We start from the raw sequence: 25,133 nt of genomic DNA, 5'->3' as shown, positions 1-25,133 counted from the left end.
AGCCTGCACCGACTTAAATGTGGGGAGGGGGGACGATTAAACGAAGCAATAAAAATAAAACATTTATAGCCTATAATTCGTTGCAACTTTCGTTAACTGATCATTTCCCCCAAAGCAATAGGCCTATAAGCAGAAAAGAATGTATAGCCTACATGAAATAGTGTAGTATATTGTTGAACATTGCATTACGTAACTGAAGCAGTTTTATTTTGTAAGCAAGGTAAGCACCAGTCCAGTGCCTATAAATGGAGAGACTGCATATAGGCCCTACTTCCTATCAGCCGCATGAGACACTTGACATTGAAAGGGGGAAGACAGACAGACAGACAGACAGACAGACAGACAGCATTCCATTGACGCTAAACGGCGCGGGTAATGCTACATCGGTCGGATATTGCCATCGGATATTCATTTATTGGACTGCCTGCATAGGAATCTTTCCTCTAGGCTATACTGTATGTTTATGAATATGATGCAGGTGCATGTTGCAACCATGCAGGCTCTTCATGCCTAAATAATGCTACAATAACTTTTAATACACACCATTTAATGAGTGAAACTATATTTCTTTCGTTTCCGTCAATTAATGCCTATATTTGGCCTAAAATGAGATGAAAGAAGATCTGGAAAAATGATGACTATATGACAATGGGAGAATTTAAATATACCAACTGTTTGTTAATTTCAATATCGCAACTATTTTGTTAAAAACGTTATATAGAAGGCTTATCCAGCTTTGGTTTAACCTAAATTAAATCTTATATATATGCAATGCTGATGCCTTAGTTTTGCATTTTAATTATAGCCAAGCCAAGCTTAATTCGTTTGGGTTGTATAGGCTAAATTACATATTAAGTCAATTAGAAGAAAAAAACCGTTCCCAATACACTCATTCATAAAGGCACACGAGGCCAAATAAAGAACTCATGAGCCTAATAATGGGCTCAAGCAATTCACACATTTATTTCTGCATTTTAGAAGCTTCAAACCAGGGAGTGAAATCCGGACAGGTTGTTATAGCTACGCAATCCACGGGGGTTCCGATGTCTATTTAAAACGCCTCGGACCCTCCCTCTCCCCTTAAACAACATTATATATCACACACGCACAGCATGCTAATGCGACCAATTCACAATGAGCACTAAAACACATCTTAAAATTGGCTCATTCGAGTTAGTGCGTTCAAACTGACTCACTCAGGAACGGAGCGCAAGGGAACAGTATCACCAGAATACCCCCTTTGGCAATACCTGCTGATTGGGTCCTAAAAAAGCAGGCAGCTTTTAACTTTTAATATTTGGCTCCCGAGTTTTGCCACGACTAGTCGCAAAAGACAGATTCTCCGCCAGTTTCAGAGGACATTAGTCATTATTCCTTATAGTGCAGAGATATAGGATTTTGTTTTTGTTCGTCACTTAAAACAACTGTGCGCGTCGGAGCGCGCATGTAGGCATTTCTATAGTGGAGATGTTTTGCGAAACTTTTTCAAGGATGATATACACTGGATGTTTCCTGTTGCTCTGTGGGCTTACGCATGTCATGGCAAGCTATCCAATCTGGTGGTAAGTTTTATTTTTAATTTCGTCCTGTGCAAATTGAGACAGATTTTCCGTTTTTTTAAATGATCCTATGTCGTTAGAGCTTTATATTTCCTATGTGTGCGATAATAGCATGCAGCAGCATGTCAACGAGTGACGTTTGGTTTGTGTGCGCATGAATGGCATCGAAATTGTGTTAATTTGAGTCCGCCATGTTATCCTATACCGGTATACTTATCGAAGTTAAACAACTGAAGTGCAATCTCAGGATGGCCTGATGGACGTGAAGTGAAATTCTATAGGAGAAATCAGCGCACGTGAGTCAATGACGTTATCGATTTCAAAGCCTGTGGCTGCGAACTTCAAATCTAACCCGGACTATACTGCCAATAACATAACAATGACAAATGTCTAGCCTATTGATTAATTGTATGTTGATTGTGTAGGCTATTTTGAGAGAAAGTGCAGAGGTATATACATTTTAGAGATGTTTTTTTTTTAAATACATCAGCAGGTGCAGTGTGTGTGTGTGTGTGTGTGTGTGTGTGTGTGTGTGTGTGTGTGTGTGTGTGTGATGTGCACGCGCACGTTCGTTCGTGCATGTGTGGGTGGGTCAATTGTCGCAGAATAAGAACATCATGTATATGTATAGGCTATTTAAAGGGTTTTTTTCTAACAATCCATTCCTAATAATATTTTATATATATATATATATATATATATATATATATATATATATATATATAGGCCTATACGTTTATAGTTCACCAACACTATATTGGCCTGTTGAATCGTTGCATATTAGGCCTACATGTCTTGTAGCCTACATAGGGGGAATATATGAAATTAATTTAGCTTCAACTGAACTTTTTTTCTTTTCTTGGAATTTGTCATCTGTATTGATATATAATATTGCTTAAGACATTTATGTGGCCTATGTTAGTTTGTGTAGCTTTTATCTTTGAGCAAAGGGATATAAACTCTCTGTGACTTGAAGCAATATTTGACATCAGAGGTATGAAATTGTAAAAAAAAAAAAGGAAAATAAAATCAGGCATTATCAGCAGATGTATTTAATGTTTCACATAAGCCTTCACTCTAATCCAGAAAACGAATAAATAATAGACCTAAGAATAATAAAAATATGTATTTGCTGAATAAATAATGAAGATTTACTTCTGAAATACATGAAATTGGTTTGGGATTACATGTCTCCTAATTTAGCTTCCTTAATGGGTCCCCTGGTGGTTATACTGATGAGAACCTAATTACATGCTCTGCTGGAGGGGAATCCAGATATAATAGTGGAGCTTCAAGTCCACGGGTTGGATGAAATTGACCTAAATGAGGATCAGCAGCCAAACTGCTCAACAATGACGTGACTGGTTGCAAAAATATCTGACAGCTTCCGTTTGTTGATCCATGAAATATTGATTTATTCAACCTAATTAAATGAACAGAGGGTTCAAATACTTATGAGAAATTGCCGGATGACTTTTTGGTGACCTCTCTGTCACAACAAATAAGTGTTTTATGTCTGTATCGCAATTCTTTATTATCAGGCTAAAGATACCAACCAGCCAGTCATTTCACACTGACTTGGACGCCAGCTTTTCATTTTGTAACGGTAAATCAAAGTTCAGAGTTTTATGATGTGCTATCAGTGGGTGGGTCAGGACATTCAATGTTGGGGTATTCAATTTGCATCTATACAACTAGTACAGAAGGTAAAAAGGGCAGCTATGGGTTTGCTGTATCATTGTAACCAATACAAACAATCTCTGAGTGTGGTGCAGGAAAGGTAAGCAGAGATGAAGTCACCACTGAGCTCGGCATATATACAGTACTCAACGTCATATTGAGCTTTGTTTTCATTTCAATAGCTAACTAAAGAGCAACGGCCTGTATTGTGTTTATTGGAAACTCAACCCATTCCCAATAACATCCATATTCTGGGTATGTAATGTGATAGGCGAACATTCAGCAAAAATAAGAACATTTGGTGAAAATAGGTGATCATTTGGTAAAAAATAAATCAGCGAACATTAGGTGAAAATAAGTAATCTACAAGTTCACTGTTGTTGTAAGCGTGTAAACCCGCTGATTCGCTACCACATTGTACTGTATATGAGGTTTTAAGTGGTTAATGGCTACACTGTCTATACTGTGTTTGCATACAGCTTGTCAGCTATCCGAGGGCTGTCATACATTTACAGTCTTATGAAAACCAGCATGGTGGTCTTCTGCTGACAGAAGTTACAGTTGAACCCAGCTCGGAGTATGGCCATCAGAGCTTCATCAGACTCCTTCAACACAGTAGTCTACTCTGTGGGGGGATTGGTGAAGGACTAAGACAGGTTCATGTCTGCCTCTTCTCGACCTGCCATGGCATAGCCTGACTGCACCTCCCACCAACCTCCCTTCCCTCTCCAGTCCACCCCACCTTAGAAGATAAATACCTGGAGGTGAAAGCTTGCCGCACATTCCTTTTCCCAAACATGCTCTCTTGATGTCAAAGTCGGCTCCAAGGCCCCAGGGCCCAGGAGTAAAGTGGTAATTCTAAGGCACCGTGCTTGGGCTTGCTGAAATATGCATTAAACCTGTGTTGGATACACTTAGATGAGAGAGGGAAAAAAGATTCTATACTGAGACTAAAATTGAATATTATGATACCTTCTGTTCTCAACTGTTTACCTGTAACAGTAAACACATTTGACAATGGTTTTTGGTGAGGTTTTTACAAATCCACTGCTTTATTAACGTCAGATTTGGTTACAAATTGAAAACTCACTTCCTTCAGAGGTGGTATCTATCGCTCAGAATCAGTGTTGGTTCAGTTGAGGCTGTGATAGGGAAACAGTGCAATCAGAGGATGTCTAAAACTTGTATTTTCCTCCTGGGCTTGTAAATGTAAATACCAGCAGTTACTGTACATATAGATTTATTATAGCTGATAGTGGTATCCAACAACAGCGCTCTCCATTCTGTAGAGATCTCGAATCACAAATCCTCCTTGGTGAACATTCGCTGCCTCCACTCTCAGTGTTGCCTAACACAGGAAGAGGTGACAGGGATGCATTGAGAGACAGTGAGTCTGTAGACAATGTGTGAGTGGAACTGTCCAATCTGGGTGACTCAGCATGGTCTCGTGATCCCACTGAATCCAAACGTTGAATTATTATGCAGGTGGAATGACACAAAACCACAGACCCTCCTCACCAGTGCTTTATTTGGTCCAGATTACACCTGTTGCTCTCACTCGTCACAGGTCTGAAGGAAACACCAGTGTTCCAGAGTAACATTTACAGAGTAAATTAGAGTAGAATGGCTTCTTCCCACCTTGAGAAGAGGCGGACTCTTAGAGTGTGTTTAAAACCATAGCTCTATATATATATATATATATATATATATACAGTACTGTATATACCTATATATTTCAGACTTGGAGATGCAAAAGCTGATGATATTCGGTTATATTTTATAAAGTGACTTCATTGTGCAATTATGGGATCTCTAGGGGAGGAAGAGGAGGTTCCAGAAAAAGAAAAAAAAACGTTCGTGTCAAATATTTTAACCTGCGGCACTAGTTTTCTTTTTTTTCCGCTTTCCCCCCCTCTTTCCGAGAACATCTATTCTGCTCGCACTTGTATTGATGAATCTGGCTATACTCTGCATGTTATGTGTATTGGAGAGGCAAATGTCTTGTCTGTTTGTGATGCAGACTCGGGTTTCTGTTGTGAAAGGTCTGCCCATAGTGCCTTAGGGTGCGGATTGACAAGGGCCAAACAGAGGTCAGTTTGGTTATAGGAGTGTCTCCTGTGTTTACTGATACCTTCACTCTCATTGATGTTGCAGACACGCAGACAACAACAAAAAAAATGTGTGATTTCCTCTTTTTAACTGGGCATCCTTACTGGATGTCTCATGTTCATGCTTAACAACACATTAGTTGAGCTCAATATTTTGGGCAGGGCTGCAAGTACAACATTGGAGTTTGAAAAGCAATCGACCCACTGCGGTATTCAAGGTCACCGTGTCTTACACAGGGTAACAGTCAGTCAAGGGTCACGTGGCTGTGTGGAGGTCTCTTAAGGGATGTGAGGTTTTTAAGAAAGAGCCTGAGGTGGGTGTCGGGAGTTTGCTTAATCTTGCTGTGATCAGTAATTAGTCCTTGAACATCACTGAACAGGTCAACATACAGCGAGCTAATTGAGCAGCACAGGACTACACAGTAAAACCACAGAGTGTTCCTTTAACCCCCAATAGCTTTCAAGTGGATCTGTAAAGGGTAAATTTGTTACACTTTCAGGGTTAAAAACAAAAAACCCACTTTGGATTTTCTTGTCCACTCACACCTGCTTTGGCTTTGCCTTTGTGCAAAAAAACCCGATACAGCCCCTGTTATCATGCCCAGATCACTCAGGAGGAGGATCATCAGATTACTGTCATTAATACTAGGTTTTTAAAGAGACAGTTAATGTGGAATGAAGGCTTGTCTGGATTGCCAGCAAGCTACTTTGTAGCTACTCTACAGTGGCTTTGCCAATGATAATAGGAAGTCAGCGATCAAATAATTTAGCTGTTCCGAGAGAGTACAAAGCGTTGTCAAAGCACTGATGTAGGGTAGCAGTTCTGCGAGAGGCAAAGAGTTGATAGGTCAGTAGTTCAGGAATATTCACTCATTCATTCATATACAATGCCACCATTTGATATTCATTTTTATGAGGTCAATTATGTTTAAACAACCTATTATTGATGTTTTCCACCGATGGGTGGAAGCCATGATGTATATAAATGCACTCCCAGGCTCACACAGGCTTACAATTAAAAGCACCGCTAAAGTCTACTTCAATCACATGACATATAGCCTACAATGATACAGTGGAATGGTTGTTCCCTTTGCCATGGTTATGAGGTATAAACATTCATAATTGAGAGGAAAGAGAGAGAGACACAGCGAAAGAGAGAGAGAGATGTAATCAGTGAGCCACCAAGTTTGCACTTGTTGCATCCCAGAATACCCCCCTCAAAGGCGAAGAGGGCTGGGTTCAGAGTCACACTTAATACACCCTGTGAAGTTTCAATGTGGGGTTTGCACTCTTATTACCCTAAGCTGAGGGCCTGTTAAGTGTGTGGACAGTTAATAACAAGGTGTAGGTTTCCAGGTTGTCAACTTAAGGTCCTATGAAGCACTCTTGGTGTGTTGTGGACTTTCATCTTAAGCCGTAGCCATGCTTACGTCTGTGGTGATAGGTCTGCAATTTCAATGCTCACAAAGGCCAGGTGTGTGCAGAAAGGGTAGTTGAAGGGATAACGGATTGATCGCTAATGGTAGCATCTGATATAACAAATGGACGCGTGTGTGCATGCACATTGCGCACGCACGCACGCATGTACGTACACACGCACGCACCCACACACACGCACGTCGCAGTGTTGCATGCATGCACACAAAACTGTACTTTGACAAGACATTATGAATCAATAGTTTGTGGGAAGGTGATTTTGCCAATGCATTTCTGTTGACGCCGTCTGTAAATTTAGTTTATTTGGCGAAGGGGGCACAGTGGCACAGTCGGTAGCGCTGTCACCTCACAGCTAGAAGGTCCTGGGTTCGATTCCCGCTGGGGACGCTGTGGGCGCTGGGGGTGTGCTCTCTCCTCCATCAGTGCCCATACCCGAGGCGGGGTTGGCGAAAGGGCCCCTCTGTGACCCCTTTTCCACCGGTTGGTTCCCAGTGGGAACCGGTTCAGTTCTTTTTGGTTTTTAGTCCATGAGCCAGAGCTCCAAAATTGGTGGGAAAACTATACCCTATATTAAATTGTTTATAGGATCAATAGAAGTAAATGAATACATGATAACACCTTGCACAGTAGTAGCTTTATCCTATTTTTGATTATTTTGCATATTTTCCTACATAATGCTTCATTTGCATATTAAAAAAATTAAAAATTGTAATTCAATAAATCATTGTCTTCGTGTAAGTACTCAATTGGGGAAATTTCATGGTGATAACAATCTAATATAGTTATGGTTTTTCCCACTCAATTCATAATTAACGTTTACATTTTGGAGCTCTGGCTCATGAACTAAAAACCAAAAAGAACTGAACCGGTTCCCATTGGGAACCAACCGGTGGAAAAGGGGCCTGTGTGGAGTTTGCATGTTCTCCCCGTGTCCCCCAAGGGTAGGTACCCTCACAAAAAAGATCATGCAGTAAGTAATCCTGGTCGGAACTGGTCAGAATAACGTGTTCCTTCCACGCGCTACGTCCGGCTGGGGAAACTCCCCCCTGAAAAGAAGCAGCTTGGACTCCTCATGCATAGAAGGAAGCATGAGGTCAGTCCTTCTGCCCCCCCAGGTTGGCAGAGGAAGTGTAGCGCCCAGGATTACATTAGTTAATTGACTGGGTGAAAAAATGGGTTGCGATATCGTGGGATAAAAAAAATTGGGGGCATATACTGTATATTTTACAATGTCTGTATATCCGCAAATTACATGTATGCCTTTTCCCCACTTTTTATTTGAGATACTCCAGCTTTTGCAGTCTTGGTTACTTTTAGTTTAGGTTAGGCCTACTATTCGGATTTGACTGGCACAGTGGCACAGATGTTAAAGGACCACTTTACCACTTTTCAACCTATCTTTATATAAGAGGTCCTCACTAATAATCATGATAAAATGTCACAATTTATTTTCTACTCGGTCTTTCCATAGGAGGGCTGTGTGTGGGCAGTTCAGAAACCCGTCCACCAGTGACATCATCTTGCTTGTATACAGTACACTATTTGGTTCCGTTTGTACACTCAGAGTTACAGACCCATAAGGGTCCATTTGGTTCCAAACTATCATTTAGCTGGGGACCCCCTGGAACTCCCTCAAGGACCCCTGGGGGTCCCCGGACCCCACTTTGGGAACCACTGGTCTATACAACACTTTGGACAGAATAGAATACAGACAGTTTCAGTACACTGCACAATGTTGCATCAACCACTTAAACCCTATACATAGCAAAGCAAAAAAAAAAAAAGCTAATCTACAAGCTCACAATGTGTCGCATGGCAAATGTGCTGGGAACTTGCACATCTGCTGTTTTCACAAAATGTTCGCCTATTATAATAACATGCCCAGAAAACTCTCACGGTTGTAGGTACTCTGAATCCACTCACTCCACACTAACTGTGAATCTCTCAACCTCCCGTAGGTCTCTAGCAGTGGGCCACCAGTACTCATCAATGGGCACCCAACCTATCCTGTGCGGTAGTATCCCTGGCCTGGTGCCCAAACAGCTACGCTTCTGCCGGAACTATGTGGAGATCATGCCCAGCGTGGCAGAAGGGGTGAAGATTGGCATCCAGGAATGCCAACACCAGTTCAGAGGCCGGCGCTGGAATTGCACCACCGTCAATGACAATCTGGCCATATTTGGACCAGTGTTAGATAAAGGTAATGTTAATTATCTAGCACTTAGTATATTCAGAACAATTGGTTATCATATAGGTCTGCAATTTGTCAAGTTATTTGACTCTGCAAGAGGCCTATACTGTTCCTCCATTTGAAACCAATATCTTTCACACGCCTCTTCTGTCAGTCAAATGACATAAAGAGCTGTGGTTGGTGTTTTCACCATTTATGAATTCATTTTCTTATATGGCTGACATTTTGAGTCGAGTTTTCAATAAAGTTCTAAATAACCTAGTCCTATACTGTATAGGACTAGGTTTTATATGAATGACTGTATAGGCTATACAATATGTTTCATTTTTATCATATGATTCATATGCCATTGTCTCACTGTGAACATACATAGCCAATCATTGTCTATTTTTGCAGGTATAAATATTGCTTCAGTGCTTCACAAAATAAAACTGCCAACAAAACATATCCAAGGACAAGAAGTGATATATATCTTTTTTCCCCTCCTGTGCAAATCTGTTAAAAGGTGTTACACTCCCTGTGTGCATCGTTCACTGTATTCACTCAAATCCTTGTTCAAATACACTTCACAGAGTGAATGAGCGGTCTGCATGCATGAAATAATGTATGTGCAGAATTAGGCAGAGTGAGTTGTGTCTTGTTGGAGTTTTTCTTAGAAGGGAATCCCCTTCGATTGTTCTTCTGTTTGTTAAATTCCTCAGAAGTTCCTTACACAAGACTTTTAATCATGCCATGTTCACCGAAATGGATGTTTCCCCTTGGATTCCAAACAGCATATGTTTGCAGACATATGCTGGGTCTGATTTAATAATGGGCTCTCACTGTAGAAACCCCCCTATATGGATATATATATATATATGTATGTATATATATATATATATATATATATATATATATATATATACGTGCGCACGTGTGTGTGTGTGTGTGTGTGTGTGTGTGTGTGTGTGTGTGTGTTTGTGTGGTGTGTGTGTGTGTGTGTCTGTGTGTGTGTGTGTGTGTGTGTGTGTGTGTGTGTGTGTGTGTGTGTGTGTGTGTGTGTGTGTGTTTGTGTGGTGTGTGTGTGTCTGTGTCTGTGTGTGTGTGTGTGTGTGTGTGTGTGTGTGTGTGTGTGTGTGTGTGTAGAGGTGGGTGGCTATACGTGGCTTCAAACCTACTTGACAGTAGTCTCCATGTACTGTATTTGCATGTTACATGTCCATACCACAAGGCATGTTTCATAATAGAATAGTGTACCAGGAGGACACTTGTTTTTTTGTTTGCCTGGTCCTGAATGAGCATGAGAACTGATAAGTTGTGGGTTCTAAACCTGTCAAACAGTTTTACAGAAAGGCTGATGTTTACTGTGGTGGGATATGAGGTTAGTTGGGGCAATTGTTTTTAATACACTCTTGAGTCAGTTGTTACAATGACAGAGGAGGCTTGAACTCAAGTGGGTGGGTACCGACGGGGGGTTCACAGTCCAAACCCCATTGTGGTGCAAAATGCCATCACATTGCTTCGACCTCCCTGGTCTAAATTGCAGGGGCACTGACTGGAAAGAGGAGGTGGCTACTCTTTGGATCTGGGCTTTAGTAAATCATTTTGATTGGATTAAGGTCACCGAGGGCCCTTAATAATGTGAGAGGTCAAAGTGGCTGGATTAAGTGCCTTTGTCGGAGGCCACGGAGAGTGACTCGGGGGCTCACGGGCCTTTGATAGGGCGTAGTAGGAGAGTGACTCGGGGGCTCACGGGCCTTTGATAGGGCGTAGTAGGAGAGGGCTCCCATTTCATTGCCTTTGATTGATGCTTGTGTTTGTCTGCGCATCGCGGGGCCATTGTCCTCGCTGGCGTATGTCTGTCTGTCCATGCAGACGCCTGTATGTTGGTTTCCTCATTCCCTTTTGAGGAAGACGCTGGAAGCGGCAGTAGGCCACATACATGTCTTAAAGGTGACTGTACTTAATGCAAAAAAACTTTTTTGGCAAGTTCGTTATGAGACTGTGTATGTTTGTGTGTGAAGGGGGGGGGCATTCAGACAAAATGAAGTGTTCCATGCATGCACTGCCTGCCTCGCCTCGCCAGTCACCTATAGTGGCAACCATGTTTAAACGTTCGTTCCCGGCTTACTCCATCCGCCCACCTACCTGTACCCTACAGTATGTAGAGTTCTGAAGTATACAACAGAATCTGTCAGTTACAGCCCACTACGGCCCAGGTCAACTTTAGGGGCTTAGAGACAGACTGGTTTGACAGTCATGATTGAACATATTATGGACCAACACAGAGAGGAGGACGTTTTGTCAGTTGCTGCCTAAACCCCACAGTTGAAATATCATGAAAGGATTTTTTTTCTTCTTTTCTTTTTTTTCTTCTTTTCTTTTACAGGTACTGGCAACAGCCTGTGGAAATTATCATACGCTTTCAGTCAGTCTGTCTCCTCTCATAACAACACAAATACACAAATGGACTCCATTAAAATCGAAATGACCACACACTAACATACACATACTGTACGTACAAACATACGTTGTGCACTGTGAAACAGACATAGCAAGCAATAGTTAATTGGTTCTCTTGCTTGTAAAATGAACTTATTCACTCTCTCTCTCTCTCTCTCAGTCTCTCTCCGCCTCTCTTGCGCTCTGCCCTGATCACAAGCCCTACCTTCAGGCTACGTCTGCGTCAGCACTCATTAATTTACATTAACCAAAGTGTCAAAACATGCACCGCTGGAATCTGCCTGTGATGAAAGTCTATAGAAGGGCTGTGCAGGTGTTCTTCTTTAGTCGGGCGGCAGAACTGATCCCGGGACTGCGTTTCAGCACGTGTGGCTCTCGCAGAGGCCCTGCCAATCTGCACTGTAATCAGCCAATAGGTTATGAGTTACATGACACCATTATGGAGGCCAGCGTTGCCACAGAGAGTGGACAGTCACGATTACACAGGCATGAACAGCCGTGCAGGCATGGGCATGCACTGTTACTCACTGCTCTTAACTTGCAGCCATAAAAAAAAATGAAATGAAGGTTTATGGTAAATCCAATGACATAATATGTAAAATATCTAGCCGTTATTGTTTGATTCTCCAATCAGTTGTTGGAGGAGTTTCCCCCGACATTGAAGATGAAAATAGATAAATGGTCAAAAAAGTGTAAAATGTGGAGGACGTACTCGAGGGCCTCCCATTTTCATTACATGAGTAAATCCACTTCAGAAGCCATACTCGACCATCCAAGCGAGTCCCACCAGGAAAAGGTCAGGCGATGCAGGTTATGACCCATGACCTGAGGATGAGAAAGTGTTACAATTTAGGATGTGCTAAGAGGTCTCTGCTTTTCATAAAACGCATGTTTGTCCATGCTGGGGGAGGGAGGTTAGCACACCGGTATATCATTAACTCTGGCCCAGAAAGAAAGCAGGGGTGTGGTAAATGGAGTTGATGGGGGGACCTTAGCCCCGCTCCCCGCTGAGCGCTGCTCGGAGCACAATATCTCCGCAACCATGAGATTAAGCAGGAGAAAAAGCGCTTTTCCCCATTCACACGCCCTTTAGATTGTTTTATTAAACCATTTGAATAGGGATTTCCCCGTCTGCCGACAAGCGGGGTCCAGCCAACGCATACTTCTCTGTTGCTATGACTTAACTTGGTCCCCACTAATCACTGGCCAGGGCAAATTTCATATAAAATATCTTGGCCCATTGTGGGGCTAACACAGCGTGACAGTGGCAGCACAATAGGGGATTCAGCCCCCCAGCAGGTCGTAGGGACCACTTGCCATGCCAGGGTCTGGCAAAGTTTGGTGGAGGGAGCGCTGTCGGAACAAAGTGCCTTGAAACCCTTTAAATGTGTTTAACATCAGAAGAGTGCAACCAAGCCGGTGTTTAGGGGGGATTGAAAGTAAACCCAATTACAGGTGTGTTTCACATGGGTAAATGCTTTTAAAAACGCCACAGCTTTCTGAAATTCCCAAGTTTGTTACGTCTCAATGTTGAAAACACGATTTGGGAGAAGCCATTTAGGGTTAGGCTTTTAGTAAAACCTGTAAGGGGGAAAAAAAAGACAACATCAAAGCATTTCTCCTGAAATTGGAATCTAAAAGGTATTTATTATCATATTTCATGTCTCCTCAAGAGTAAATGGTACACACATACAAGAGGAGTTCAATCAGTTTAACATCGTAATGATCTGAATCCTGCGCCGCCGTGATTGACTTTGAGAACTTGATTGCCACATGCATTGTGGGATCATAGCTTGGCATTTCGTAGACTTGTCTTGTCAGGGATCCAAGTGTGCGCTGTGGTTAGCGATGGATTATATTTAGATCAGAGCAGTGATACAGTAGTTGCTTCACATTTTCATTTCATTGGTGTTGATATTGAGTGCCTCAGGGCACTATAGATTTACATATATATGAGCATATGAGGTATTTGGACATGGTGCAGTCTGTGAATACCATGTGGTGTAATAGACTATAGTCAGTGGATATAGGCAGCACAGTTTGGGGTTTAAGAACCTTTAAATGAGTTTGGGACTGTCACCTACTAAAGCTTAATTTATACTACTTTGTATGTGTTGCTCACCAAAGTTAAACTTTCTTGTCATGTTTTTTATTTATTCCGTTGATAAAGACAGCAAAGTTAAGGCGATCCCTTTTAAAGGTTTTCTTTTGTTTTGTTTTTATATACAAGTAAGGTACTTATATTCCCCTCTCAAGCTGTCAGGAGGACATATTTCTTTTGCCGCTGCCTTGCCTTCTTTTTCTCATTTTGTCCCCAGATAATCCTCTTTTCCTCTCTTATAATTCATCCAACCATCCCTCCCTCACACCCCTTTAGCTCTGCTGCATCATTGTCAGCTTGACCCACACTTTATTGGCTTCCTGACAATAAAAGGGGGAGTCTGGGTGGTTTTAAATCGACATAGCAGAGGAAGCATCTTAGCTACATGACTCTCACACTCCTCACGCCACCCCCACCCCCATGATGATAACTAATGACACAACAACACCCACTTCATTAGTATCATCTTTACAATTGACTATTGAGATAAGTGTCCTCATTATTCTTGTCTGGCATTCATTTGGCTTTTATAACACGAGTGGCAATAAGAGGTGGCCCAGGAGTGAAGCAGATTCAAAGATATTGCAAACGTCAGTGTATCTGTGCACCTTTCTCTTGCATCATTGTTTCTAATGCCCTTTTAGTCCTCCAACCAGTTGGAACCTGCTGCAAGGGAGGAGTTCATACTCCTCTTTACTCCTCCCTTCTTTCATTTTGCTCTCTTTATACCTCTCTTCTCTTTACACATCTCTCACTCTCACTCTTGCGCTGCCCTATCCCCTTTTGCACTTTTACACAATTTTCCCTCTTTCATCTTTATCCTTTTCTTTTTCCTTCTCTTCACTCCCATGTATGTATGCTAATATGGTGTTTTTTCTTAGGTTAACCCCTTGCCTCTCCACCCTCTCTCCATCCATCTTTCTCTCTCTTTCTGTCGTTTCTTGTGGTTGTGCAAGACCATACAAGTAAGGCAACCTCCCTGTCATAATGAATCCAGTAAAATCCGGCGAGGTAGAAGCGTGGAATGTCTACTACGGCACCCTCCTTCATATCAAAAACCAAATCCACAACTTCTGTTGCGTTTTCTTTCTGGACACTCTACAGACCCCATTGGTCTCTTGAGAGTCTCTCTCCTCTTGGCCATTCGGTGTGAGGCCATTTCCTAACCTTTCAAAAGCTTAATTGAGTCTCTTAATTATAGGCCTGTCAGACCTCTGTCTCCTCCTCTCATCTTGGAAGTTCCTGATCCCCTCTGAGTCATCACTCAGCTATGCCAGACAGAGACAAGAGCCCTCGCTGGCTTTATTTAGGAGGATTGATGTCTTGGCATGAGGATCAACCCACACGTTTGGTCTCCAAGAGGTATTAGACCCCAGTCATTGATACGACTCCATCTACAGTGCCGATGATGATGACCACTTCTCTAACAGCGCCGTTTTGGATTTCATTGTTATGGTTTCATGACATAATGTACACAGTAAAAACCTCCAAGGTTAATTCAACAGTGAGATCAAACACGGTAGATGAAATACAGTCAGGCTTTGCTCATTAATATCTCCAGACCGGTGCCCGGCTATAGATCACCAAGTCGGTAACGATGGAAGTTGGAGGTCCATGCCCCCACCCGGCTATGCAATGCCCGTTGTACCCGTGTCAGAGTACCCGCTCCACCCATCTGTCTGTGTCTCTTTTATGCCCATATATATTTATCCATTTATTCCTATACAGTATATGGAGTTCTGTGTCAGTTACAGACGTACGTACATACAGAGACATGGTGCATTTATAGATAAGATAGATAAATAAGGTTCATTGCATAATATAATAGTTAATTATATTGTACAAACAGCCGTCAGCATCAGAGGTTGTGACCCACTTTTACCCTTGTTTCCTTTTTAGCAGGAAATAAAATTTGTCATGCCCATGCTTGTTCATGCATGGATGCTTACTACAGTGTGCTCTCCTCTTGCTTCTCCTTCCAGCCACGCGAGAGTCGGCCTTCGTGCACGCCATCGCCTCGGCGGGAGTGGCGTTCGCGGTGACCCGCGCCTGTGCAGAGGGCTCGGCCACCATCTGCGGCTGTGACACGCGTCACAAGGGACCCCCCCGCGAAGGATGGAAGTGGGGGGGCTGCAGTGAGGACGTGGACTTTGGCAGCATGGTGTCCCGGGAGTTTGCCGACGCAAGAGAGAATCGCCCCGACGCGCGTTCCGCAATGAACCGCCACAACAATGAGGCGGGGAGAACGGTGGGTTCAAAACGCTTGGGAACCATTTCATTTGGGGTATTATGATCCGGTCGGGAGCGGATGATATCGTTACGTCATGTTGTAGTATTGTTTTGTAGTCGACAGGCAGGAACAATCAAACGGAACTTGTTCCTGCCTGTCGACTACAAAACAATACTACAACATGACGTAACGATATCATCCGCTCCCGACCGGATCATACAGACTTTTGAAACAGAGACCAGGCTTTCCTCCGAGGTGGAAAGCCTGGTGAGGCGAGGTTAGTGGTTCCCAAACCTTTCATGTCAAGGACCCCCAAATTGACACTAAATAGCCCGCGGACCCCCATTTAAAAATATATTCCAGGGGCCCCCATAAGAGAAGGTTTTTACGGCTCTAGCAGTGATTCTCAACCCGTTTAATTTCAAGGACCCCCAGGTTTGACATGCATTTTAGTCTACAGACCCCCATTTAATGGCATTTCTATCTCTGGGACCCCCAATTTATATTTTAAAATCAATGTCTCTGAGAGTGTACAAATGGTACACTCTCAGAGTTTGGTTCCAAACTATCATTTAGCTGGGGACCCCCTGGAACTCTCTCAAGGACTATACAGAGGGAATGACCTGATAACGTTGTTGAGTGGCTCTAGTCCCTCCTATGTCCAGCTTTGAGTGTGTAAACACAAACATTGTGTAAACACAACCAATGAAGATAAAAGTGTGGGCCAGTGAAGACGGAAAAGTGAGGACATAAATTGTGATTGGCCAGAATGTATGATGCGCCCCTCACTTCACACGGGTGTGAGAGGTTTTCTTGAATCACAAGAAACCCCTCTTCAAAGACACTCTTCAACATTCTTTTGAGAGTCCGTTTTAAACTCATCATCCCCCCGTTTCTTTCTTATCTCTTCTCCAGTCCCTCAACGACAAGATGTTCCTGAAGTGCAAGTGTCACGGCCTCTCGGGCAGCTGCGAGGTGAAGACCTGCTGGTGGTCGCTGCCCGACTTCCGGGTCATCGGGGACTACATGAAAGACAAGTACGACAGCGCGTCGGAGATGGTGGTGGAGAAGCACCGGGAGTCGCGCGGCTGGGTGGAGACGCTGCGGCCCAAGTACAACTACTTCAAGCCGCCCACGGAGCGCGACCTGGTCTACTACGAGAACTCGCCCAACTTCTGCGACCCCAACCCCGAGACCGGCTCCTTTGGCACCCGCGACCGGACCTGCAACCTGATGTCCCACGGCATCGACGGCTGTGACCTCCTCTGCTGCGGCAGGGGTCACAACACGCGGACCGAAAAGAGAAAGGAGAAGTGCCACTGTATTTTCCACTGGTGCTGCTACGTCAGCTGCCAGGAGTGCGTGAGGGTCTACGATGTCCACACCTGCAAATAGGGAACCCTATTATATAGCACTGTCCTTCAATCACCAAAAAACATTCAAGACTTCAGTAGGTAGAAGATGCGAAATGCAAACGAACAGACCAGCTTGACTTCAGAGACTAAAAAACCCGCCGGACCTGTCTGTGGATTGAGCTTGACGACAGACGACGTGGCCTTGTGTTTTTTTTTATGCTGTGACGCTAAAAGAAAAAGAGCCATTTCTCTGCCTTGGTTTACTGAAAACAGTCGAGCTGATGCTCGGAAACGGCATCCGTGCGATCTGCGCGATCACCACGACGTCGATGCTTAGATGTTGACAACATGGAGGATATTGATCGCGGTGACGATGACGATGGACCAGGAGAGCCAGAGTTGGAGGTTGCCGAGTGGTGGCCTCCTGTGCGATGAAGGGGTTTCACGTCCTGACTTATAGGAAAGGAGAAGTGTTAGCTAATTGTCTCCACTTGACGAGCGCCATATTGGTGAATGTCTCTCTGCATTTCAACTTTGTTGAGGAAAGCACAGCATTGTAAAAATGCAGAGTTTTTAATTTATCTCCGAGTTAGATTAACAATCTGGATTTTCTTTTTTACTTTGACAATACTTGCATGGTATGCTCTTATCATGGAATTATATTTTTCTCGTCCAGTTTAACCGAACTCTTCCACTGTTTCAGTTATATGATACGTTTGTTTGCCACGCAACAACATTTTACGAGCAATCTGTGCTTTTCATACACTTAGAAACATCTATTTCCTCTTCAAAGTTAGTAGTATGTATGTATGTACCTGGTAACTAACCGTTTAAATGTGTGAATGATTGTTTTGCATTTTATAGTGTTCATTCATTACTGATGATCACTTGCACCTGAGTGAATGTAGGCAGTACATTGTCTTGTGTTTACGGTATCCTGAAACTCTTAAGCTAGCAAGTAATCAATCTGCTTTGAAATAACTGTTTTGGTTTTTTTTATCTCAGAGAGTACATGACTCGAGCCACATCAACTGAAACATTGGCAAAATAAGAATATTTCTCAGTCCACACGTCCTCCAGCATTTCAGGTGCATCTTGAAGCACCTGAAGAAAAAAAAAAGAAATTATATATATATATATATATATATATATATAGCCTATATATATATATATATATATATAATACACACACACACACACACACACACACACACACACACATATATATATATATATATATATATATATATATATATATATATATATATATATATCATGGAGAGTTATGACCAAAGACAAACAACTCTTCACTAAGCTAACACACAGACATTGTCTGAGAGCTGTCAGTGGAGTTCTGAAAGGTCAGCACTTGCATCCTATTGAGGAATATGAAGCATGTTCTCCTTATTATCAGTATTAGCAATGTCTCATGCGACTGGATGCGTTAAAAAAATACCTGCTATTTATGAAAGGGACCTTCCCACTATATTTCTGTCTCGCTTGTTTGTCTGTTTGTTTTTCTCTTTTCATCGAATAGAAGTAATTTGTATGCTCCCTGAAAGATTCACAAAATGGCAAACAAACCCCAAGCTACGCCGTATCATATAATTCTGGTATATTTAGCAGTTGCTGTAAAACGATGACCAAAACCTTTGCATGTGATGATTATCAGTTGTTTCCCCCACCTTAAGAGCAAGCAGCATCACTGATCAGTACTTTCCCTCTTTATATGCTGCTAGCAAACATTATAACTGTGGGCATGTTAAGGTCCTGTGTGTGTGTGTGTGTGTGTGTGTGTGTGTGTGTGTGTGTGTGTGTGTGTGTGTGTGTGTGTGTGTGTGTGTGTGTGTGTGTGTGTGTGTGTGCGTGTGCGTGTGCGTGTGCGTGTGCGTGTGCGTGTGCGTGTGCGTGTGCGTGTGCGTGTGCGTGTGCGTGCGCGTGCGCGTGCATTTGTGTGTGTCTGTCTATCTATCTGTGTTGTATAAGTTTGCATGTATTGATTCTTTCTATGAAAGACACCTACTGTAATAGTTTGGAGGAAAAAAATGTGAAGTTTTTTTGTTTTGTTTTTTATACTAATTCTTGCATATCGTCGCTGTCAGGAGGAAACCGCCTAACTCCCATTTTTTAGGTTTTAGATTTTCTTTCTTCATAAATCAATTCTATTGAACACCCTTTACGAAAAATGGAAAGTATTAAAAAGCGCTTCGGAAAAAACCTCTTAACTCCATTGGACCGGACCCTCAAACTGTCTGCTAAAGCAACTAACTCCACCACCTCCGGTACCGTCGCCCATAATCCATCTCGCCCTCACGCTGAGGTTAAGGTTAGGAATAAGGTTAGGTTTACCCGTTTAAGCTTAATTTACTTAGGTTACTTTAGGAATACCAGGGCTTGCAGTTCCTCCGGCTGTACGCCCGGGGCGAGTTGGTGAATGGGCGACTCGTCTGGTATTCATTGACAATATATAAAGTCACAACATTGATGAGGCAGTATTGCTTTGTTTAAAATATATATATACGGTTTTCTCCATTTCCTGAAAATGAATTATTTTAATTTTAAAGAGTTAGGTGCATGGTTTCTTCCCGACAGCAGAGATATAGTAATGCTCATCTTAACCAAATAGCCTTAAAATGTTTAGATGTTGTTAGTTTCTAGCTGGTCCCATAATAACTTTGCTGTCATGCAGAACATCAGATTTGTAGGGCAAATATGGTTCATCTTGCTAGCCCATAATTGAACCACTCAACCACTTGAACCCTGTACTTTGTTGACCGGGGTCTTCTAGGGGTCTATACTTGAACCCCCTACCCCCCCTTTCCCCCCTCTACACCAAATCTATTTGCCAAAAATAGATTATCTAAAAGCTCTTACAATGTTATGAGCTTGTAGATTGGCTATTTTCAGTGAATGCTTGTCTATTTTTGCCAAATGGTAGACTATTATGACATGCCTTGAATAGGTATGTTAGGGTGGATGTGGTTAAGCCCTTAAATAGTCAAAACTTCTGAGAATAGCCGATCTACAAGCTCTCAACACGTTACATTGCGATGCATTGTGAGATTGTAGTTCTGCTTTCACTGTTTTTGACCATTTTTTGGTCAGGTTGAAAGTGGTTAAAATATATATTTTTTAGAATGTTATTTCTGTCTGATTGAAACCTTGTATGTCCAAAAACGTCCCTTTTTTATTATTTGAAAAAATATTTTAAAAGAATGGTGAAAATAGCCGACCTATACAATTTCACAAAGTGTCAATCTTCTATTTGCTTTTGCGCGACACTCTTGTATGATGATGTACTGTAGGTAGGGTGTCAATTTGCGAAACAACGTAAAATGTTTAAATATAGAGATTCAAGGTTTCTACCCAACAGCAACGATATGAAATAATAGCCTTCTGAATGCTGAAACAAAGTCTTAACAGTCTACACTGACATTGCATTTGATTTATGTTATGGTCTTCACAATGAAACAAGTTGTATAGTGGTTGATCAATTAATGTTTACAGCCAAGGTGACGTAAAGTCTCAGGCAAGAATAGTTCTCAAAATCCTAATCTAAATGGCAGATCAGTGTATCATTTCCTGTGATGAAGATTATTAATAATTAAGTACCGGTACATTCCCAGTTTCCAATATTGAAATATCTATAACAAACTACACAGCAACAATGCAGTACAAGATTTGGTATCTTGCTTCAATCTTTTGTAGAGTGTATAAAAGTCTGTTTGTTTGTTTGCTTATGTTAAAATAAAATGTTTTTGTAAAAGTCTGTAAATCCAAAGTTTTGTACAAACTAGTTTTTACTTTTTATGGATTCCTAAAATTTGATGTTTTTTATAATTATTTATTTCATGTATATATTAGGTAGGTAAAAGTATATATTTGCAGATAAAAAAAGAAAGAAAGAAACCACGATTTTTTTTTTTTTTTGAAACAGTGTTTTGAAACACTTCTAAAGGTCCCTGCACACTGCTGCGCTTTTCGGATTTTTAGCTGCGTTTTTCCGTCGTTTTTTCCCCGAAAAACGCCTCCAGTGTGCAACCACCTTCACACTGCAGCAATTTTACCTCACACATTTGTGTCCCCCCCCCCCCCCCCCCCCGACTGCACACAGGTCCCGGTATTGTCCAGGTATACCTGTAGTAGATGTCTAGATGTTAACTCTATAACACCAAAATAAAATAACATAAACAATAGCTACTGTGTTGCCTCTTCATTGATTCTTGCATGCGTGAAAGTGACAGTGCTGTTGTAAGAAACTTACAGGGACACTTCACCCTTTTTGCAAAAATGTATGTTAATGACGTTTAGAAGATTTAGAATCCTGGGGGTCTTCATGTGTGTAATATGTGGTTTTAGTTATTTTAGATTTTTAGCAGTGAGCCCAGTGTCTCTGATGTCATGACACTGGTGCTCACTTCCTTCTTGGACTACATTTCCCATAATGCTTTGGTGCACTGCTCCTTGTGGATAGGGGGAGGGCTGTCTTACTGAGACAACATGTAGTCCAGGAAGTAAGTGAGCCCAGTGTCCACAACATCAGAGACACTGTTACTGGTAGGCTACTTTTACTTTACTTGAGTATATATGCCACATTTTCAATACTTTTTAGGGCTGCACAATGATAATGCTGAGATCATGATCATTTATCATGATTATTCGTTGAGCTTAGTGACAACAAATTGTTTTATTGCACGTAAACAAAACACTGTTTTCACAGTCTTGTACTACTGTTAATTCTTGCTAATGTGCACATTTTTTTATCATTAATTAAAATTGGTTTATTCACCTACTGTAGTGTGTCTCAGAGTGAATACCAAAGCTTGACACTATATTAAGCAACGCTTTCCAAAGCGATTAAAACACCTGGTGCTTCAAGTAGCTTCAGACTGTAATCTACCTATGTAATTGGGTGGGAAAACAGCTGACAAAAACAGCCGTTGTCACCATTGCTTTCCACAGACATCCTCAGAAGTCGGACAAGTTGGACAAGCCTGCTTGTCTTTGCCTTGATAAATGATGTTGACTTAGGCACACGAAGAAGTGAAATCATGCTCATCTTGAAGGGAACTCTAAAAACAGACTATAGGGTGCATGGGGGATATCCTTGCCTGAAAACATCATTCTTCCCTCAGATGAGATCACACTGTTTACCTTTTCTGACTCTGACGTGGAGACAGCTTGTAACAAAATGTAATATTAGTGTAAGTATGTGGAAAGAAATAGGCATTTCTGTGGCCTATACTGACACTGTTCACATGAACTTTGCAAGTGATTGGGTACTGTAATTGTTATACTGTACTGAACTCCTGTACAGACAGACACTCGTGCTGAACAAGACTGGTGTTGCGCTAAAAACTCAGCTTCCCATCATGAAACCCTGTGCACAGTGTGAAGAGCGCCACTTTCTCACCTGTTGGTATACTTAACCCTAAACAGACAGGCATAGGGAGTCAGTGACACACAAAGCTACATGATGGAGACGGTCACATTTTTGTCACTGCACATACTCCTATCGGCTGGGGCAGCACCTCTGACGGGAATGTTAAACAGGAGGAGTAGAACGTCAGTAGAAGTCATTTTTGTCATCATTTGTTCACTCTGAAACACTGACTGACACCATAAATAGGGTTCAGTCAGGACAATTCATGAATGAATAGAATATATATTTTATTGAATATAAAACAAGCAATATATTTATTATGGTTTGGCGATGAATTTCACTTTTATACTAGCCTTGGTCATCATCATCATTTTTCGACCGTGGTCGAGATCATGGATTTCACAATGCCACTCCAGACTTTCCGGTCCTTCAGTGCCATCCCCAGTTCCTGCTTACTGATGCATGTGTCCCTAGCGATGACATCAGGGAACGACAGTTTTCTACCTCTGGTTTGCTTTGAGGCAGGATTCCAGCATAGCTTGGTAAACCTTCCCGGTCGTGTGGATTCACATTATCTGTGTCTTCTGCGGACCGGTCCGGCTGGGCGTTTTGCAGAAACCAAAACGTGGAAGCGCCAATCAGCGTCTGTCAATCACAGCCCTGACCGCAGACGCTGATTGGCTCTTCCACTTTTTGGTTTCTGCAAAACTCCCAGCCAGCACTTGGTGCCAGACTGGTCTGGAGCAGATACATGATGATGTGGATTCACACGACCGAGATGGTCTACCATCATACATAAATACTGCCAAACTTGGTCCTTTTCAATGACCATCTCTACAGGCAGGGAAAAGTACAATTGGCAGCAAATGGACATATAACCCCTTTAACCCATTTTGGGCGGGAACCCCTTTTGGTGTTGCATTATGTAATGCTTTAGCTATTGAAAAATAGCAGATCTACAAGCTCATAGTGCGCCACTTACGAGCTTGTATGTCTGCTATTTTTGAAGAATCGTGAAAAGTGACATGAAAGTGTTTGAGAACGACTGACATAGAAAAACTGCTTTTTCAAGAAAACTGTCAGGATTTAGAAGACATTTGCAGAATCGTTCCCACTACAAATGCCTGAAGGTTATTGTATCATCCAGTTCTAGTTTGTGGACTGGGTCGTGTATAGACAGCATTACCCTAAATTAACCTACGCTAATGCTATGGGTGTATTATTATGGCACTCACACATAAAGAGCTGCAGGCAACTGCTGCCTGCAGACTATTTATTCTTATAGTTATGTGTTTACTTTTTGTCCTGCACCAGCAATCTATATGGATGTGAAAAACAATTCCCTTTGAACCTCCACATATAACAGAACATAACTGCTAGGTTGTAACCATTTGATTTAGGGAATATTCCACATGCACAGATGTCTATAGGCTATGGATTTGTTAGAGATGATAATAATAATAATAAGGGTAATAATTATTATTATTATTATTAACGTACAGTAATAATGTGATTATTTTCAGAGTGCAGAAGCCAGCTGTGCTCTTTAAACAGACACAGACGTAAAAACAGAATACATTCTTTGCCATATAGAGAGTTTTAGAAACGGAGGGTGATCTGGGGAGGAGAAGGAGCTGATCTGGAGACAGATTAATATAGAGAGTTTTAGAAACAGAGGGTGATCTGGGGAGGAGAAGGAGCTGATCTGGAGACAGATTAGCGATCAGATGTGAATGGAGCCCACCAGTGCTCCGGCTCAGCCCCTTTGGACCCCTGATAGTCTTTGAGGTCTGCAACAATGTCACCACCAGAGGCCAGGTCTCACTGCTATCTAACCCCATTATTATCACACAGAAAGATTGATACCCCCACACCACGCACCCCTCCGCCTCCGCCTCCGGAGTGTGGAAGCGCCACAAAAAAAAGCTATACCATCCCCGTTTCCATTCATGTGGATTCATTTGTCTGCCCCCCCCCCACCCCCCCCCCCACACACACACACACACACGCACACACATCAACTTATATTTATTTTTAAGCTGTCTTTCACACTACAATTTATTGCTAGGAACGTATTGGCACTTAATATTTTCCCACACATTGAGAAATAAATGCTATAACGTATAAACCTCCCCTCGTGATGAATAAGAACCCATGTGGTCCCTCTCTTCCCCAAGAGTTTGTTGCATATATGACCTCCAGGAGCAGGTTTGTGGTTTGGTTTGGTTTAGTGACAAGGAGGCTGAGAGAGAGAGAGAGAGAGAGAGAGAGAGAGAGCTCCTAGCTCATTCCACACCTCGACCCTTGACACTTTTCACACTATCTGAAAGGGAGAAAACATGAAACAGATCACAGGATGGACAGAAACTCAGACCCTGGAGCAACACTGTGCTTTGCTGAAGGAAATGGGCCCTTCCCCTCAGCCAGACCCACCTAGCAGCATTGTCACCCAAGTGAGACGAACATTGTTAGCAGATAGTTGCCAGAGAAGGCTATGGCGGCTCCAGTGAGCGACATGGCATCCTGACTGTGAGAACTTTGACACGGCCAGACCCCAAAGTGGCACAAACCCAATAACCATATAAATGGGAGACAATGGAACTAATTGCAATCAGTGGTCTCCACCCCTTTTTATGTCCTACGTTTG

General features: G+C 42.2%; 1 protein-coding gene across 1 annotated transcript; it reads left to right on the top strand.

Annotated features, from left to right (window-relative positions):
* Positions 1-1,467: 1,467 nt before the first annotated feature.
* On the top strand, positions 1,468-17,922 carry wnt3a (wingless-type MMTV integration site family, member 3A; the record flags this gene model as incomplete). The annotated part of the gene is made up of 4 exons (XM_083782335.1): positions 1,468-1,562; positions 8,743-8,984; positions 15,501-15,766; positions 16,664-17,922. The coding sequence occupies 4 exons, from the start codon at positions 1,468-1,470 to the stop codon at positions 17,141-17,143; spliced, it is 1,083 nt and encodes a 360-aa protein (XP_083638461.1). The 3' UTR covers positions 17,144-17,922.
* Between the last annotated feature and the right edge of the window lie 7,211 nt (positions 17,923-25,133).

Source organism: Protomyctophum parallelum (assembly GCF_964188405.1).
Source record: "Protomyctophum parallelum genome assembly, chromosome: 14".
NCBI lineage: Eukaryota > Metazoa > Chordata > Actinopteri > Myctophiformes > Myctophidae > Protomyctophum > Protomyctophum parallelum.
The sequence above is the reverse complement of the archived record's forward strand: the minus strand, read 5'-3'. Positions and strand labels throughout refer to the sequence as shown.